This window comes from Penaeus japonicus, unplaced genomic scaffold (genome assembly GCF_977035675.1).
Source record: "Penaeus japonicus unplaced genomic scaffold, GWHDUDI00000001_assembly GWHDUDI00000042, whole genome shotgun sequence".
Lineage (NCBI taxonomy): Eukaryota > Metazoa > Arthropoda > Malacostraca > Decapoda > Penaeidae > Penaeus > Penaeus japonicus.
In genome coordinates this window covers 2,413,303-2,430,779 of record NW_028234444.1, presented here as the reverse complement: position 1 = coordinate 2,430,779, position 17,477 = coordinate 2,413,303, and the positions used below count along the sequence as shown (strand labels likewise).

Genomic DNA, 17,477 nt, shown 5'->3' with positions numbered 1-17,477 from the left:
TTTCGGAGTTTTACCGACGCTTGGACATCTTTTAAAAGGTTGGCCAGTTTTACTGCTGCAATCTCTCCTGCCTCTTAGATAAGATCTACACTAATGCCATCTTCTCCTGGTGTTTTTCCTCTTTTCATGCCTTTTAATGACTTATTTAATTACTCTACCGTAATGTTTGGAACGTCTTCAATTGTTGTGGTTATCTCCGTACGTGGTTGTTCGTTTGAGTGATATTATTTATACTTTTTTTTCTGAAAGTTATCTATATACAACTTATAACTCATGACACAAAATCATTGATCATAGCAATATGTGTTTAGAAAAGATATAATCTAGATATATAAACATCATTTCTACATAGATATACCCTAATGTATATATGAGTATACTTACATAATGTACTAAAGAAAAATAATATCCATCATATTCATAAACATATTATAATGTATATATGAATATACTTACATAATGTATTAATGAAAAGAAAAAGTCTAGAGAGAATATCCATTATCTCATTAACGATCACCAATAAGCCATTTCAATGGCTTGATAATCATCCATTCAGACTATAAGAGAAAGGTCTACAGCAGAGTCAACGGATGAACACACGCACGCACATACACACACCTCACATATATAAGGGGAAGTGTCAACCACTAACCATCACACACTCACTAATCATGTCTCTCAAGGTACGAAATCCTCTTGTGAATCGAAAGGAAGACTTTTAATTTGTGAATGAATTTACCAACAGATGGATTTACAGCAGTGAATACCTAGTTAACTATTCTTTTTTGGAATTAGGACAGTTATGTATTTATACTATTTTTTCTTCTTTTTCATGAATATCGTCTTTGACTTTTGTCAGTTTTTAGACCCTTCCCGTTTTTCCTTCCACTTGTTAGCCTAGCATTTTATTCCCTTTTCCCCCTTACACTCAGGCAAAGGTCAAGTACGTGCTTTCCCATTTCATTATACATACGTATAGGTCGGCTTTCTTTCCTTTTATTTCATTATCGCATCTGTTTTGACAGGTCGCCGTCCTCGCCTGCGTGGCTGTCGTCGCTCTGTGCGACAAGGCCCCAGTCTACGCCCCTCCTCCCCCCGCCTACGCCCCTGCACCCTACCACGCCCCTGAACCCGCCTACCACGCCCCCAAACACTACGAGCCCGAACACCCTGAAGTAAGTACATGTACACAATGGATTATAATAGTTCATGTTGCAATCATTTTACCTTTTTGTAAAGACTGGATTTGAAATAAAAAAGAAATGCGTATAATGATAAAATTTTAAATCGATCTTTCTCTCTCCAGGTGCCCGCGAAGTACAACTACAACTACGGCGTCTCCGACGAGTACTCCGGCGCCAACTTCGGCCACTCGGAGTCCCGCGACGGCTACAAGACCGAGGGCAGCTACACCGTGGACCTCCCCGACGGCCGCAAGCAGATCGTCAAATACGTGGACAACGGCGACGGTCTCGTAGCTGAGGTCACCTACGAGGGCGAGGCTCAGTACCCCGAGTACAAGCCCGAGTACAAGCCCGCCTACAAGCCCGCTCCCCCCACCTATGCTTAAGTACTGAGAGAGAATGTTATAAGTGAATGTATGTCGGGAACATATATTTAACGAATTATTTATTTTCTTATATATGAAATAAAAATCTTATTTTACATAAATCTGAACTTTTATTGAAGCATCAAATGAAAAACTGAATTTGATATAGTCTTACATATACCTGATTATAAGACTGAAATAGAACTAAATTAGACGAACCTATTAATTTTCGCTTGATACCTCTTGATGAATAAACAAATAACATTTAGATTAAAAATAAATTACCTGATTAATGTTCAGACTTTGTATCATCTGGAAAGATTTAATTCTTTGATATAAGTTTCTTTAGTTAAGAAGACTTTTTTTGGGGGGGTTTTATTGATATTAGTATAATCATCAGATTTTTCAGAATATGGTGACATATAATAGGTAAGCCTACTCATAATTCAATTTATGTCCATTATTAGAAAAATAATAAAAAAGAGGTATGTTTCATTATATACATTGTGTGTCACTATGATAACATTACTCGAATAGCGAAAAAGTATTAGAAGATCATCATGGAATTATTCAGATTATCATTAGAATGAGAGATAAGAATTTTATCCACATTTACAGTACTGGATAAAGTATTAATCCATAGAATACACCTACCTATCTCTCCCTTCTCTCCTTATATTTATAAGTATATAGATGTATGTATACATTTATATATATACGTATATATGATATATATAAATATATATACACACACAAACACACACACACACACATATATATACATATATATATATATATATATATATATATATATATATATATATATATATATATATATATATATATACATATATATATACATATATATGCATATATATATATATTACATACATACATGTATAAAAAAAACACACACACATATATATATAGAGAGATAGAGAGAGAGAGCAAACCTATTGCTATTCCCTTGATACCGCTTGATGAATGAACAAATATCGTCCAAAATAAAACAAAAAGTTCAAACGAGTTAATTGAATTTTAGAAATATGAAGTGCGAAAAAGGACAAGAAAAAAAAACAGTGATTACGAATAAGATGAAAGATAAAATAAGAAAAAAAAAAACGGAAAAGAGATTTACTGATCAATCTTCAGATATCATACATCTGCAATGATGAAATAAGTTTCCTCTGTTAAGAAGACTTTTTGATGTTAATATCATTAGATTTTTCAAAATAAGGTGACAGATTTTTTTTCAGTATGATAAGTAAGCCTATTTATAATTCCATTCATATCCATTATTAGGAATAATAAGACAAATAAGTATGTTTCATTATGTGCGTTATGCTTTACGATAAGGATTATAAGAATAGCAAAACGGACTTCAACATCAATATGGAATTAATGAGATTAACAATAGAACTAAATGAAGTTTTTAAAGATAAGAATTTTATCCCCTTTTACACTGCAGGATAAAGTATTAATCGACAGAATACATCTATCTATCTGTCTATTTATATACATATGTATATGTATATACATGTATGTATACATATACCTATTTACACACACACACACATATATATGTATATGTATATGTATATATATATATATATATATATATATATATATATATATATATATATATAAATATACATATACACACACATACTTATATATAAGTGTGTGTGCTTACGTGTTTGGGTGTGTGTGTGTTACTAACCGTCGCTTGGTAAACCGGACGATTTTCTAACACTTAAACTCCCGCTCCACGCAAAGAAAACGGAGAGGAATATCACCCCTAATTATGTACGATGTAATATAGATCATGTGTATGTGTATATATATATATCTATCTATTTATATACACACATAAATATATTTCTACGAATGCGGATGCATATATCAATAAATAAATAAATAAATAAATATATGTATATACATATATATACATATATATGTATATATGTGTGTGTGTGTGTATACATATATATCACATGATTATCTATGTTTTCAAAATTCAGTATTTGACGATTCATAATTTTGATAATTCATCTAATTCAATTCCATATTTACGTTACAATTCATTTCTCTTCATATATCGATCATAATAACCCACTTCAAGAGCAATAGAAAAAGAATATAATTCACAAGAAAACATACTGATTTATATACTCAATTCTTTATAAACTCACCATAAGGTATATATTCCAGTCAAAATATCCTTTATCCCATTATCGATCACCAGTAAGCCATTTCAAGGGCTCGATAATCATCCCCTCAGGCTGTAAGAGAAAGGTCTACAGCAGAGTCAACGGATGAACACACACACACACCCGACATATATAAGGGGAAGTGTCAACCACTAACCATCACACACTCACTAACCATGTCTCTCAAGGTACGAAATCCTCCTGTGAAACGAAAGGAAGCCTTCCACTTTGTGAATGAATTACCAAGTGTTGGATTCACAGCAGTGAATACCTGGTCGACTTTGTTACATGAACAGTAGCCGGGGCTTGTATTGATTCATGTACAATACGTGGCTAAAATTGAATTTTTTTATGTTTTGTAATTAGAACAGTTCTTCATTTAACCTTTTTTTCATGAAAATCGTCTTTGGTTTGTCAACTTTTGTAAAAAAGCTTTCCCGTATTTCTTCCTCTTGTTAGACTAGTTTTTCTTTATTTTTTTCCTTTATACACAGACATACGTCAGGTACATGCTTTCCCGAGCGAGGCTGTATATGACGAAATCGCTAATTTTCCTAATATTTCTTAATCATGGTAATAAACCATTTCATTTCAGGTCGGATTATTTCTTTCCTTCAATTTCATCATCACAACTCTTTTGACAGGTCGCCGTCCTCGCCTGCGTGGCTGTCGTCGCTCTGTGCGACAAGGCCCCAGTGTACGCCCCTCCTCCCCCCGCCTACGCCCCTGCACCCTACCACGCCCCTGAACCCGCCTACCACGCCCCCAAACACTACGAGCCCGAACACCCAGAAGTGAGTACATGTACACAATGGTTATACTAGCTCATGTTGCAATCATTTTACCCTTTTGTAAAGATTGGTTTTGAAATAAAAAAAGGAATGCGTATAATAATAACATTCTTAATCTCTCTCCCCCTCTCCAGGTGCCTGCGAAGTACAACTACAACTACGGCGTCTCCGACGAGTACTCCGGCGCCAACTTCGGCCACTCGGAGTCCCGCGACGGCTACAAGACCGAGGGCAGCTACACCGTGGACCTCCCCGACGGCCGCAAGCAGATCGTCAAATACGTGGACAACGGCGACGGTCTCGTAGCTGAGGTCACCTACGAGGGCGAGGCTCAGTACCCCGAGTACAAGCCCGAGTACAAGCCCGCCTACAAGCCCGCTCCCCCCGCCTACGCTCCCCCTCCCCCCACCTATGCTTAAGTACTGAGAGAGAATGTTATAAGTGAATGTATGTCGGGAACATATATTTAACGAATTATTTATTTTCTCATATATGAAATAAAAATCTTATTTTCCATAAATCTGAAATTTTATTGACGCATCATATGAAAAACTGAATTTAATATAGTCTTACACATGCCTGATTTCAAGACTGAAATAGAACTAAATTAGACGAACCTATTGATATTCGCTTGATATCTCTTTATGAATAAACAAATAACATTTAGATTAAAACAAAAAAAATGCAAAGAATGGCAAGAAACAAACAAGAAAAGAGAAAAAAAGAAAAAAGTAATTGCAAATAAGATATAGATTAAGATTAGAGAAAAGAAAAGAAACGAAATAAAAATAAATGGCCTGATCAATGTTCAGACTTTGTATCATCTGGAAAGATTTAATTCTTTGATATAATTTTTTTTTAGCTAAGAAGACTTTTTTTTTTTTGGCTTTATTGATTTTTTTCAGTATGAATATAGGTAAGCCTACTTTTAATTCAATTTATGTCCATTATTAGAAAAAATGATACAAAAAAGGTATGTTTCATTATATGCATTATGTGTCACTATGATAACATTACTCGAATAGCGAAAAATACTTGAAGATCATCATGGAATTATTCAGATTATCATTAGAATGATAAGAATTTTATCCACTTTTACAATACTGGACAAAATATTAATCTATAGAATACACCTATCTATCTATTTCTCTATTTGTATCTACAACTATATACTGTATATGTATGTATACATTTATATATATCACACACACACACACACAAATATATATATATATGAACATTCATTAATTAAATGGGATATTGTAGGACTTTCTGAAGTTAGGAGACTAGGCGAAGAGCAGAAATTACTAAATGATGGACACATTATATTGACGAGGAAAACCCTTGGATAACAAACAAGAATCAGGAGTAGGTTTCTTAGTTCACAAGCGACTCGAAAAGAATTTAGGGAATTCTACAGTGTGAGCGAAAGAGTAGTTTCTGTAATACTGAAACTAAACAACAGATATACCCTAAAAATTATCCAAGTGTACGCTCCTACCAGCAGTCATAGTGATGAGGAGATAGAGAGCTTCTATGAAGATGTGCAAGCAGCTACCGATAGAGCAAAATCCCATTTTACCGTGATTATGGGTTTTTTTAATGCCAAGATAGGAACAAGGGAAGATGGAGAAACCTCGATTGGGAAGCATGGAATAGGCACCAGAAATTAGAGAGGACAAAGGCTAATAGAATTCGCTAAAGCTCGATCCTTTAAAATTATGAATACATTCTTCGAAAAGAGACCCGGGAGGAAATGGACATGGAGATCACCATCCTCCATTAAAAACGAAATTGACTTCATAATCACCAATAGGCGCGACATTGTACAAGACGTAACCGATATCAATAAAGTAAATGTCCCATTAGCGATCACCAGTAAGCCATTTCAAGGGCTTGATAATCATCCCCTCAGGCTGTAAGAGAAAGGTCTACAGCAGAGTCAACGGATGAACACACACACACACCCGACATATATAAGGGGAAGTGTCAACCACTAACCATCACACACTCACTAACCATGTCTCTCAAGGTACGAAATCCTCCTGTGAAACGAAAGGAAGCCTTCCACTTTGTGAATGAATTACCAAGTGTTGGATTTACAGCAGTGAATACCTGGTCAACTTTGTTACATGAACAGTACCCGGGGCTTGTATTGATTCATGTACAATACGTGGTTAAAATTGGAAAGATTTTTATTTTTATTTTTTTTTTTATTAATGAAAATCGTCTTTGATCTATCAACTTCTTTTAAAAAACTTTCCCATTTTTCTTCCTTTTGTTAGACTAACATTTCTTTATTTTTTTCCCTTACACACAGACATAGGTCAAGCACGTGCTTTCCCGAGCGAGGCTGTATATGACGAAATCGCTAATTTTCCAAATATTTCTTTATCATAGTAATAAACCATTTCATTATATACTCTTACAGGTCGGATTATTTATTTCCTTCAATTTTATCATCACAACTCTTTTGACAGGTCGCCGTCCTCGCCTGCGTGGCTGTCGTCGCTCTGTGCGACAAGGCCCCAGTGTACGCCCCTCCTCCCCCCGCCTACGCCCCTGCACCCTACCACGCCCCTGAACCCGCCTACCACGCCCCCAAACACTACGAGCCCGAACACCCAGAAGTGAGTACATGTACACAATGGATTATAATAGTTCATGTTGCAATCATTTTACTCTTTTGTAAAGATTGGATTTGAAATAGAAATGGAACAAGTATAATAATAATATTTTTAATGGATCTTTCTCTCTCCAGGTGCCCGCGAAGTACAACTACAACTACGGCGTCTCCGACGAGTACTCCGGCGCCAACTTCGGCCACTCGGAGTCCCGCGACGGCTACAAGACCGAGGGCAGCTACACCGTGGACCTCCCCGACGGCCGCAAGCAGATCGTCAAATACGTGGACAACGGCGACGGTCTCGTAGCTGAGGTCACCTACGAGGGCGAGGCTCAGTACCCCGAGTACAAGCCCGAGTACAAGCCCGCCTACAAGCCCGCTCCCCCCGCCTACGCTCCCCCTCCCCCAACCTATGCTTAAGTACTGAGAGAGAAAGTTATAAGTGAATGTATGTCGGGAACATATATTTAACGAATTATTTATTTTCTCATATATGAAATAAAAATCTTATTTTCCATAAATCTGAAATTTTATTGACGCATCATATGAAAAACAATTTAATATAGTCTTACATATGCCTGATTTCAAGACTGAAATAGAACTAAAGTAGACGAACCTATTATGTTCGCTTGATACCTCTTGATGAGTAAGCAAATAACATTTTCAGTAAAACAAAAAGAATGGCAAGAAAGAAACAAATAAAGAAAAAAGAAAAGAAAAAAGTGATTGCGAATGAGATAAAGATTAAGATTAGAGAAAAGAAAAGAAACGAAATGAAAATGAATTACCTGATCAATGTTCAGACTTTGTATCATCTGGAAAGATTTAATTCTTTGATATAAGTTTCTTTAGTTAAGACTTTTTTTTTTTTGGGGGGGGGGGCTTTATTGATGTTAGTATAATCATCAGATTTTTCAGAATATGGTGACAGACCTTTTTTTTGTTTGTTTGTTTAATTTCAATATGAATATAGATAAGCCTACTCATAATTCAATTTATGTCCATTATTAGAAAAATGATACAAAAAAGGTATGTTTCATTATATGCATTATGTGTCACTATGATAACATTACTCGAATAGCGAAAAATACTTGAAGATCATCATGGAATTATTCAGATTATCATTAGAATGATAAGAATTTTATCCACTTTTACAATACTGGATAAAGTATTAATCTATAGAATATACCTATCTATCTATCTCTCTATTTGTATCTACAATTATATACTGTATATGTATGTATACATTTATATATATCACAACCACACACACACACACACACACATATATATATAAAATTTATCATATATATATATTATATATATATATATATTAGGAACATTCATTAATTAAATGGGATGATGGAGGACTTTCTGAAATTAGAAGACCAGACGAAGGGCAGAAAATACTAAATGATGGACACATTATATTGACGAGGAAAACCCTTGGATAACAAACAAGAATCAGGAGTAGGTTTCTTAGTTCACAAGCGACTCGAAAAGAATGTTAGGGAATTCTACAGTGTGAGCGAAAGAGTAGTTTCTGTAATACTGAAACTAAACAACAGATATAGTCTAAAAAATTATCCAAGTGTACGCTCCTACCAGCAGTCATAGTGATGAGGAGATAGAAAGCTTCTATGAAGATGTGCGAGCAGCTACCGATAGAGCAAAATCCCATTTTACCGTGATTATGGGGGATTTTAATGCCAAGATAGGAACAAGGGAAGATGGAGAAACCTCGATTGGGAAACATGGAATAGGCACCAGAAATGAGAGAGGACAAAGGCTAATAGAATTCGCTGAAGCTCCATCCCTTAAAAATATGAATACATTCTTCGAAAAGAGACCCGGGAGGAAATGGACATGGAAATCACCATCCGGCATTAAAAACGAAATTGACTTCATAATCACCAATAGGCGCGACATTGTACAAGACGTAACCGTTATCAATAAAGTAAATGTCCCATCAGCGATCACCAGTAAGCCATTTCAAGGGCTTGATAATCATCCCCTCAGGCTGTAAGAGAAAGGTCTACAGCAGAGTCAACGGATGAACACACACACACACCCGACATATATAAGGGGAAGTGTCAACCACTAACCATCACACACTCACTAACCATGTCTCTCAAGGTACGAAATCCTCCTGTGAAACGAAAGGAAGCCTTCCACTTTGTGAATGAATTACCAAGTGTTGGATTTACAGCAGTGAATACCTGGTCAACTTTGTTACATGAACAGTACCCGGGGCTTGTATTGATTCATGTACAATACGTGGTTAAAATTGGAAAGATTTTTATTTTTATTTTTTTTTTTATTAATGAAAATCGTCTTTGATCTATCAGTTTCTTTTAGAACTTTCCCATTTTTCTCTCCTTTTGTTAGCATAACATTTCATTATTTTTATCCCTTGCACACAGACATAGGTCAAGCACGTATTTTCCCGAGCGAGACTCTATATGACCAAACCGCTAATTTTCCGAATATTTCTTTATCATGGTAGTAAACCGTTTCATTATACACGCATATAGGTGGGCTTTCTTTCCTTTTATTGAATTATCCTATCTATTTTGACAGGTCGCCGTCCTCGCCTGCGTGGCTGTCGTCGCTCTGTGCGACAAGGCCCCAGTCTACGCCCCTCCTCCCCCCGCCTACGCCCCTGCACCCTACCACGCCCCTGAACCCGCCTACCACGCCCCCAAACACTACGAGCCCGAACACCCTGAAGTGAGTACATGTACACAATAGATTATAATAGTTCATGTTGCAATCATTTTACTCTTTTGTAAAGACTGGATTCGAAATAGAAAAGGAATAATAATAATAATAACATTTTTAATCGATCTTTCACCTGTTCAGGTGCCCCCGAAGTACAACTACAACTACGGCGTCTCCGACGAGTACTCCGGCGCCAACTTCGGCCACTCGGAGTCCCGCGACGGCTACAAGACCGAGGGCAGCTACACCGTGGACCTCCCCGACGGCCGCAAGCAGATCGTCAAATACGTGGACAACGGCGACGGTCTCGTAGCTGAGGTCACCTACGAGGGCGAGGCTCAGTACCCCGAGTACAAGCCCGAGTACAAGCCCGCCTACAAGCCCGCTCCCCCCGCCTACGCTCCCCCTCCCCCCACCTATGCTTAAGTACTGAGAGAGAATGTTATAAGTGAATGTATGTCGGGAACATATATTTAACGAATTATTTATTTTCTCATATATGAAATAAAAATCTTATTTTACATAAATCAGAAATTTTATTGACGCATCATATAAAAAAGATGAATTTAATATAGTCTTACACATTCCTGATTTCAAGACTGAAATAGAACTAAATTAGACGAACCTATTGATATTCGCTTGATACCTCTTGATGAATAAACAAATAACATTTAGATTAAAACAAAAAGAATGTAAAGAATGGCAAGAAACAAACAAAAAAAAGAAAAGAAAAGTAATTGCAAATAAGATAAAGATTAAGATTAGAGAAAAGAAAAGAAACGAAATGAAACTAAATTACCTGATCAATGTTCAGACTTTGTATCATCTGGAAAGATTTAATTCTTTGATATAAGTTTCTTTAGCTAAGAAGACTTTTTTTTTTGGGGGGGGGCTTTATTGATGTTAGTATAATAATCAGATTTTTCAGAATATGGTGACAGACCTTTTTTTTGTTTGTTTGTTTAATTTCAATATGAATATAGGTAAGCCTACTTATAATTCAATTTATGTCCATTATTAGAAAAATGATACAAAAAAGGGATGTTTCATTATATGCATTATGTGTCACAATGATAACATTACTCGAATAGCGAAAAATACTTGAAGATCATCATGGAATTATTCAGATTATCATTAGAATGATAAGAATTTTATCCACTTTTACAATACTGGATAAAGTATTAATCCATAGAATACACCTATCTATCTATCTCTCTATTTATATCTACAATCATATATATGTATGTATACATTTATATCACACACACACACACACACACACACACACACACACACACATATATATATATATATATATATATATATATATATATATATATATATATATAGGAACATTCATTAATTAAATTGGATATTGTAGGACTTTCTGAAGTTAGGAGACTAGGCGAAGAGCAGAAATTACTAAATGATGGACACATTATATTGACGAGGAAAACCCTTGGATAACAAACAAGAATCAGGAGTAGGTTTCTTAGTTCACAAGCGACTCGAAAAGAATGTTAGGGAATTTTACAGTGTGAGCGAAAGAGTAGTTTCTGTAATACTGAAACTAAACAACAGATATAGTCTAAAAAATTATCCAAGTGTACGCTCCTACCAGCAGTCATAGTGATGAGGAGATAGAGAGCTTCTATGAAGATGTGCAAGCAGCTACCGATAGAACAAAAACCCATTTTACCGTGATTATGGGGGATTTTAATGCCAAGATAGGAATAAGGGAAGATGGAGAAACCTCGATTGGGAAACATGGAATAAGCACCAGAAATGAGAGAGGACAAAGGCTAATAGAATTCGCTAAAGCTCGATCCTTTAAAATTATGAATACATTCTTCGAAAAGAGACCCGGGAGGAAATGGACATGGAGATCACCATCCTCCATTAAAAACGAAATTGACTTCATAATCACCAATAGGCGCGACATTGTACAAGACGTAACCGATATCAATAAAGTAAATGTCCCATTAGCGATCACCAGTAAGCCATTTCAAGGGCTTGATAATCATCCCCTCAGGCTGTAAGAGAAAGGTCTACAGCAGAGTCAACGGATGAACACACACACACACCCGACATATATAAGGGGAAGTGTCAACCACTAACCATCACACACTCACTAACCATGTCTCTCAAGGTACGAAATCCTCCTGTGAAACGAAAGGAAGCCTTCCACTTTGTGAATGAATTACCAAGTGTTGGATTTACAGCAGTGAATACCTGGTCAACTTTGTTACATGAACAGTACCCGGGTCTTGTATTGATTCATGTACAATACGTGGTTAAAATGGAGAGATCTTTTCTTTTTTTGGAATTAGGATAGTTGTGTATTTACACATTTTTTTTTTTTTTTATTATTATTATTATTGATGAAAATCGTCTTTGATCTATCAGGGTTTTATTTTTTAGAACTTTTCCACTTTTCCCTCCCTTTGTTAGCATAACTTTTCATTATTTTTTCCCCCTTACACACAGACATAGGTCAAAAACATACTTTCCCGAGCGAGACTATATATGACTAAATCGCTAATTTTCCAAATATTTCTTTATCATGGTAATAAACCGTTTCATTATACACGCATATAGGTGGGCTTTCTTTCCTTTTATTGAATTATCCTATCTATTTTGACAGGTCGCCGTCCTCGCCTGCGTGGCAGTCGTCGCTCTGTGCGACAAGGCCCCAGTCTACGCCCCTCCTCCCCCCGCCTACGCCCCTGCACCCTACCACGCCCCTGAACCCGCCTACCACGCCCCCAAACACTATGAGCCCGAACACCCTGAAGTAAGTATTACTTACTATGTGTTATAATGGTTAATATTACGAGCATTTTACTCTGTTGTAAAAATTAGATTTCCAGTAGAAAAGGAATACATATTTAAAATATAAAAACATCTTTAATCGATCTTTCACCTGTTCAGGTCCCCGCGAAGTACAACTACAACTACGGCGTCTCCGACGAGTACTCCGGCGCCAACTTCGGCCACTCGGAGTCCCGCGACGGCTACAAGACCGAGGGCAGCTACACCGTGGACCTCCCCGACGGCCGCAAGCAGATCGTCAAATACGTGGACAACGGCGACGGTCTCGTAGCTGAGGTCACCTACGAGGGCGAGGCTCAGTACCCCGAGTACAAGCCCGAGTACAAGCCCGCCTACAAGCCCGCTCCCCCCGCCTACGCTCCCCCTCCCCCAACCTATGCTTAAGAAAGCTTTAATAGAAGATATATATGTTCCTTCTGGGACACATGTTCATGAAATTATATTTATTTTCTTACATATGAAATAAAATTTTATTTTCTATAAATATGAAATTTCATTTATGCACGGATAAATCAACTTTTCAAAAACTTACTCGTAATTAAGCTAAAAGATAACAAATCGCTTAACTAACTCACCTTACTGATATAGATCTAATTTATCTTGGCCAATCAACCAAGGAATCAAATAGTGATAATAGTAATTGTACTAAAGATGGTTATAATAATAATGCTGATGAAAATAAGAATAATGATATAAAAACAAACAAACTAAAGAAAACAGATTTTGAAATTATATTTGAAGCATAAAGTTAAGCAAATAAAATTGATTCACAGGTTAATCTACCAGTTTTGTCTCTTTCACTTTTCAAGTAAAATATACTGGAGACCAAATGTGAATTCATAAGACTTCATCGGATATAAAAACATTTTTCCCAAGGAAATGTAACTAGTAAGATATTCAGTATTTTCATCCATTTTAAAATTAATACGATTAAATTTCAGTTTCCACACTTCAAAGTAACAATTATTTTACAACAGTCTATTAGAAAAATAAAGATTAAAATTCAACGATTTCAGACTGCCAACTTTGTACTCAAAGTACAAAGTTGTTTTAAACCTGAAATTTGTATGGTCCGGACAGATTATCCCTTAGTTTTAGTATGATTCTGTTTATTCTTTGAAGAAGAAATTAGCATCAGGAAGCATCAAGGAACATCAAGGCATTTATTCGTTTTCATTTATAATTTGAAATCGTTTATTTCAAACTCAATAGATTCAATATATTATTTTCTTCTGACCGCAATAAACCAATAGGATTAAGTAAATTTTAAAAGATTAAATAAAGTTCCACTTTTTTTTTAATAAAGATTTTAATTTCACATACGAGATGTAAATAAAATCCGCCGTATAAAACTTCTATTCCTTAAGAGGCTTCACTACTCATTAAGTATAGGGGAGGGGGGCAAGCTTGTATGGGTTTGTACTCGGGGTACTGAGCCTCGCCCTCGTAGGTGACCTCAGCTACGAGACCGTCGCCGTTGTCCACGTATTTGACGATCTGCTTGCGGCCGTCGGGGAGGTCCACGGTGTAGCTGCCCTCGGTCTTGTAGCCGTCGCGGGACTCCGAGTGGCCGAAGTTGGCGCTGGAGTAACTTTGAAGACGCCGTATTTGTGTTTGTATTTCGGCGGGACCCAGAGATATTCACAATATCTTGCATGTTTATAATATATATATATATATATATATATATATATATATATATATATGTGTGTGTGTGTGTGTGTGTGTGTGTGTGTGTGTGTGTGTGTGTGTGTGTGTATATATGTATATATATATATATATATATATATATATATATATATATATATATATATACATATATACACACACACACACACACACATATATATATATATATATATATATATATATATATATATATATATATATATATACATACATATATATATATATATACATATATATATATAGATATATATTTATATATCTATATATAAACTGTCTGTGAAGTTCAAATGCAAGAAAGTACCGGAAATGTAAATTCTTAACATCAGGAGTCACGTAACTTATGAATGTGACCTCAGCCCATTAGTAGAATGATATCAAGAAACAATCATATCAGGATGTTTGGGCTCGTAGTTTTGGAGGCCTAGTAGGCGGGTGCTACAAAATAAACACTCCAATCAGTAGATTATTCAATCTTTTCGCTTGATCACCCTTATACTTAAAATATGCATGTTTCTTTACACCTACTCTATACAAAAATTTAGCATACGACTGACTAATCAATCAAGGAGTATCAGTCTAATTCAGTTCGGTCTTTTGTTTCATCATCATGTTCCCATAGCCACAATGGACCATCGGGACAGCAAGTATTGGAAATCCTTCACCACAAAGCTCCGTCTGTTGACACATCACACACTTCCTTCTGGCTGAGCCCTGTTTAGTCCTTGGTGTCATCAATCGAATTCTTCTGCGGTTTCTCTCTTCTCGTACTTGACGTCTCTCCCTTGTATCACCTGGTATCAGTAAGCTGGTCAGTCGTTCCGCTCTCACTTGGTGTCCGTCAAACCACAACTTCTCTCTCTTGGTAATTATCATAAGGCTTCCAGGTGCATTTCCATTATGGTTTTCCATCACGTTTTCTATACACTGGATGATCTGGAAAAAAATTACATGGGAACAAAGGGATTGGAGAGAAGGGTACAAGAGGTTTTGAAAGGAATGTATGATGGAAAAATATATCTAAAGCTTAAAATTATTTATATAAAGGAACGATGTATGAAACTTAAAGCCAAGAATCTACTAAACTATATTCTGCTTTAATGATTGAGCAGTTTGAGGACACGGTGTCAGTTAATGTTGCAGTTTTAAGAACTAAAATGATTGGGAAGCTGGCGAGGTGAAGTCCTATGAGAAGGGGTGGTGGAGCTGCACCCCTTGCACCCATGTGTACCCGCTACTGCCCCCATACATATCTATTTTCCTCTGTTTCCAATTGATGTATAACAGTATTTCTGAATACCACAACTCTTTAATGACCTCTTGCTAACTGTACAGCTCTAACGTCCTTATAGAAGCACTGAGTTCACTAGAGCTTTCATTAATTTCACTTGTGCCACTGTTTTCATGGTTCTTGCTTTTCAGATCGTATCAAACTTCGTTAATGTCAAAATCCACTGTTCTCAACTCTTTTATTCTTGTGTGATGACATCCAAATTTAATCAACAACGATTTCTACCTTTTTGTTTTTATATGCTTCTCAGAACTAATTGAATTGCTATATTGCCCGAGGTTCACTGTCCAACTTCCATCTTCAATCCTTTAATAATTTTCTTGTACATCTCCAATTATCCCATTAAATTAATTGGTTTAGTACTGCACCCTAGGGCTAACACCTTAGAGGGAACAGAGGTTCGACTCACTGTAGGTCAGGAAGGTCAGTTTTACATCTATTTAATGGCAGAATTGCATTAGTCTAACATATACATATCACTGTCTTAAGTTTCTGATAGTCTCCACACTGCTCTCCAATCAGCTATAGGTAAATAATCCACAGTTTTCCTCAGAAACCTGTCTGTGATTTACTGAGAACCTCTTCCATCTTGCATATATATTTTGAATAGTCTAGTACTCTGCTGGAATAGCTGATTAAGGAAACTGCTCTATATACATGGCAGTTTTTTATTGTCTGTAAAAAGGATCTTTCATTATATATGGAAATTTATCATTGGTAGTATTGCACTTTTAGCTTTATCGTACTCTTCACTTCCAAAAAGGGGTTATATAAAGATTAGATACCATTCACCTTATATTTACAAAAACATATATACATTACAAATAATATAGTTCAGAAATCACGTCCCTTCGAGCGTGTCAAACCGCCCAGGTGTCACGGGGCTTGTTAAAGCTTGGCGCTCCTCCGAATATTATAACTTCAGGGGACATGAGAGGCACACTGTAGTGGCGCCTGGCGTCAACGTCATAAAATAACCAAATACAAAAATAAGACTGAAAAGAATAGAAATACAATATAAATATGGTGTATTTACAATATTACCACGCTATATATACCAGCGTAATAAGACCGCTATAGCTGTACTCACGAGGTGAGGGTCACCGTGCTCACTCGAACAGGTGGTATGGCTAAGTGACCGATTGTATGGTGGAACAATACCAGGTGAGGCATACCTACGCGCATGCGCATTACAAAATAAGGGAGTTAAGATATAAATTAATTATTAACAGGTATATCGATGTATATCGATATTTAATAAGGATAATTATTTCCTCGTAGATATTCAAATATTGCTTTACATTCTTCACATTGTCATAACAGCTATGTTTGAAATTAGTAAAGCTGTTATATTAATCCCTTTACATTGTCTATTACTTCCATTTCGTTCTCTCCATTGGAGTGGCAATTTATCATTAAAGTTCTGTCGCTGAATATGAGAAGTACGCATGTCAATATTAATCCTTTTTTTTTTTCTTTTTTTTTGTAACATTTTAGTTACAATGTCATCGATAGGGGATTTATCAACCTTTAAAGATCTGACTATTTTTTAGTCCACACTTTAGGATGCTTGAGTAAAAATTCAGATTTATAAAAAATAAGATTTGTATTTCATAAATGAGAAAATTCGTTGAGTATCTTGTTGACATATATTGCTTTATAATGGCCTAAGTACTTAAGCATAGGTGGGGGTGGGGGCTTTGTAGGCGGAAGGAGTTGGCTTGTAGGTGGGCTTGTACTCGGGGTACTGAGCCTCGCCCTCGTAGGTGAC

General features: G+C 36.2%; 3 protein-coding genes and 1 long non-coding RNA gene across 4 annotated transcripts in view; 2 read left to right on the top strand and 2 right to left on the bottom strand.

Annotated features, from left to right (window-relative positions):
* The first annotated feature begins 671 nt into the window (after positions 1-671).
* Positions 672-1,571, top strand: LOC122266604 (uncharacterized). The gene is made up of 3 exons (XM_086534802.1): positions 672-683; positions 1,026-1,175; positions 1,307-1,571. The coding sequence occupies exons 1-3, from the start codon at positions 672-674 to the stop codon at positions 1,568-1,570; spliced, it is 426 nt and encodes a 141-aa protein (XP_086390928.1). The 3' UTR covers position 1,571.
* A 4,999-nt stretch (positions 1,572-6,570) lies between these two features.
* LOC122260428 (uncharacterized) lies at positions 6,571-7,697 on the top strand. Its single transcript, XM_086534801.1, has 3 exons — positions 6,571-6,714; positions 7,031-7,180; positions 7,312-7,697. The coding sequence occupies exons 1-3, from the start codon at positions 6,571-6,573 to the stop codon at positions 7,594-7,596; spliced, it is 579 nt and encodes a 192-aa protein (XP_086390927.1). The 3' UTR covers positions 7,597-7,697.
* Positions 7,698-16,427: 8,730 nt separating this feature from the next.
* On the bottom strand, positions 16,428-17,020 carry LOC147466614 (uncharacterized). Its single transcript, XR_015190803.1, has 2 exons — positions 16,797-17,020; positions 16,428-16,701 (listed from the first exon to the last, which is right to left on the bottom strand). It is a non-coding gene; the product is annotated as an uncharacterized LOC147466614 (long non-coding RNA).
* Positions 17,021-17,293: 273 nt separating this feature from the next.
* The window catches only part of LOC147466613 (uncharacterized), a 1,344-nt gene continuing 1,160 nt past the window's right edge, over positions 17,294-17,477 (bottom strand). Inside the window, exon 3 of the mRNA XM_086535046.1 lies at positions 17,294-17,477. This exon is cut by the window's right edge and continues 177 nt beyond it. Within this exon, the coding sequence (XP_086391172.1) occupies positions 17,382-17,477 (96 nt within the window). The 3' untranslated portion in view covers positions 17,294-17,381.

Bases quoted from the DNA above. Each gene is read 5' to 3' on its own strand.
- LOC122266604 (XM_086534802.1), top strand. The intron at 1,176-1,306 runs GTAAGTACATGT...TTCTCTCTCCAG, and splicing joins ACGAGCCCGAACACCCTGAA to GTGCCCGCGAAGTACAACTA.
- LOC122260428 (XM_086534801.1), top strand. From the start codon at position 6,571: ATGTCTCTCAAGGTACGAAATCCTCCTGTGAAACGAAAGGAAGCCTTC. The intron at 6,715-7,030 runs GTACAATACGTG...CTCTTTTGACAG, and splicing joins CGGGGCTTGTATTGATTCAT to GTCGCCGTCCTCGCCTGCGT. The intron at 7,181-7,311 runs GTGAGTACATGT...TTCTCTCTCCAG, and splicing joins ACGAGCCCGAACACCCAGAA to GTGCCCGCGAAGTACAACTA.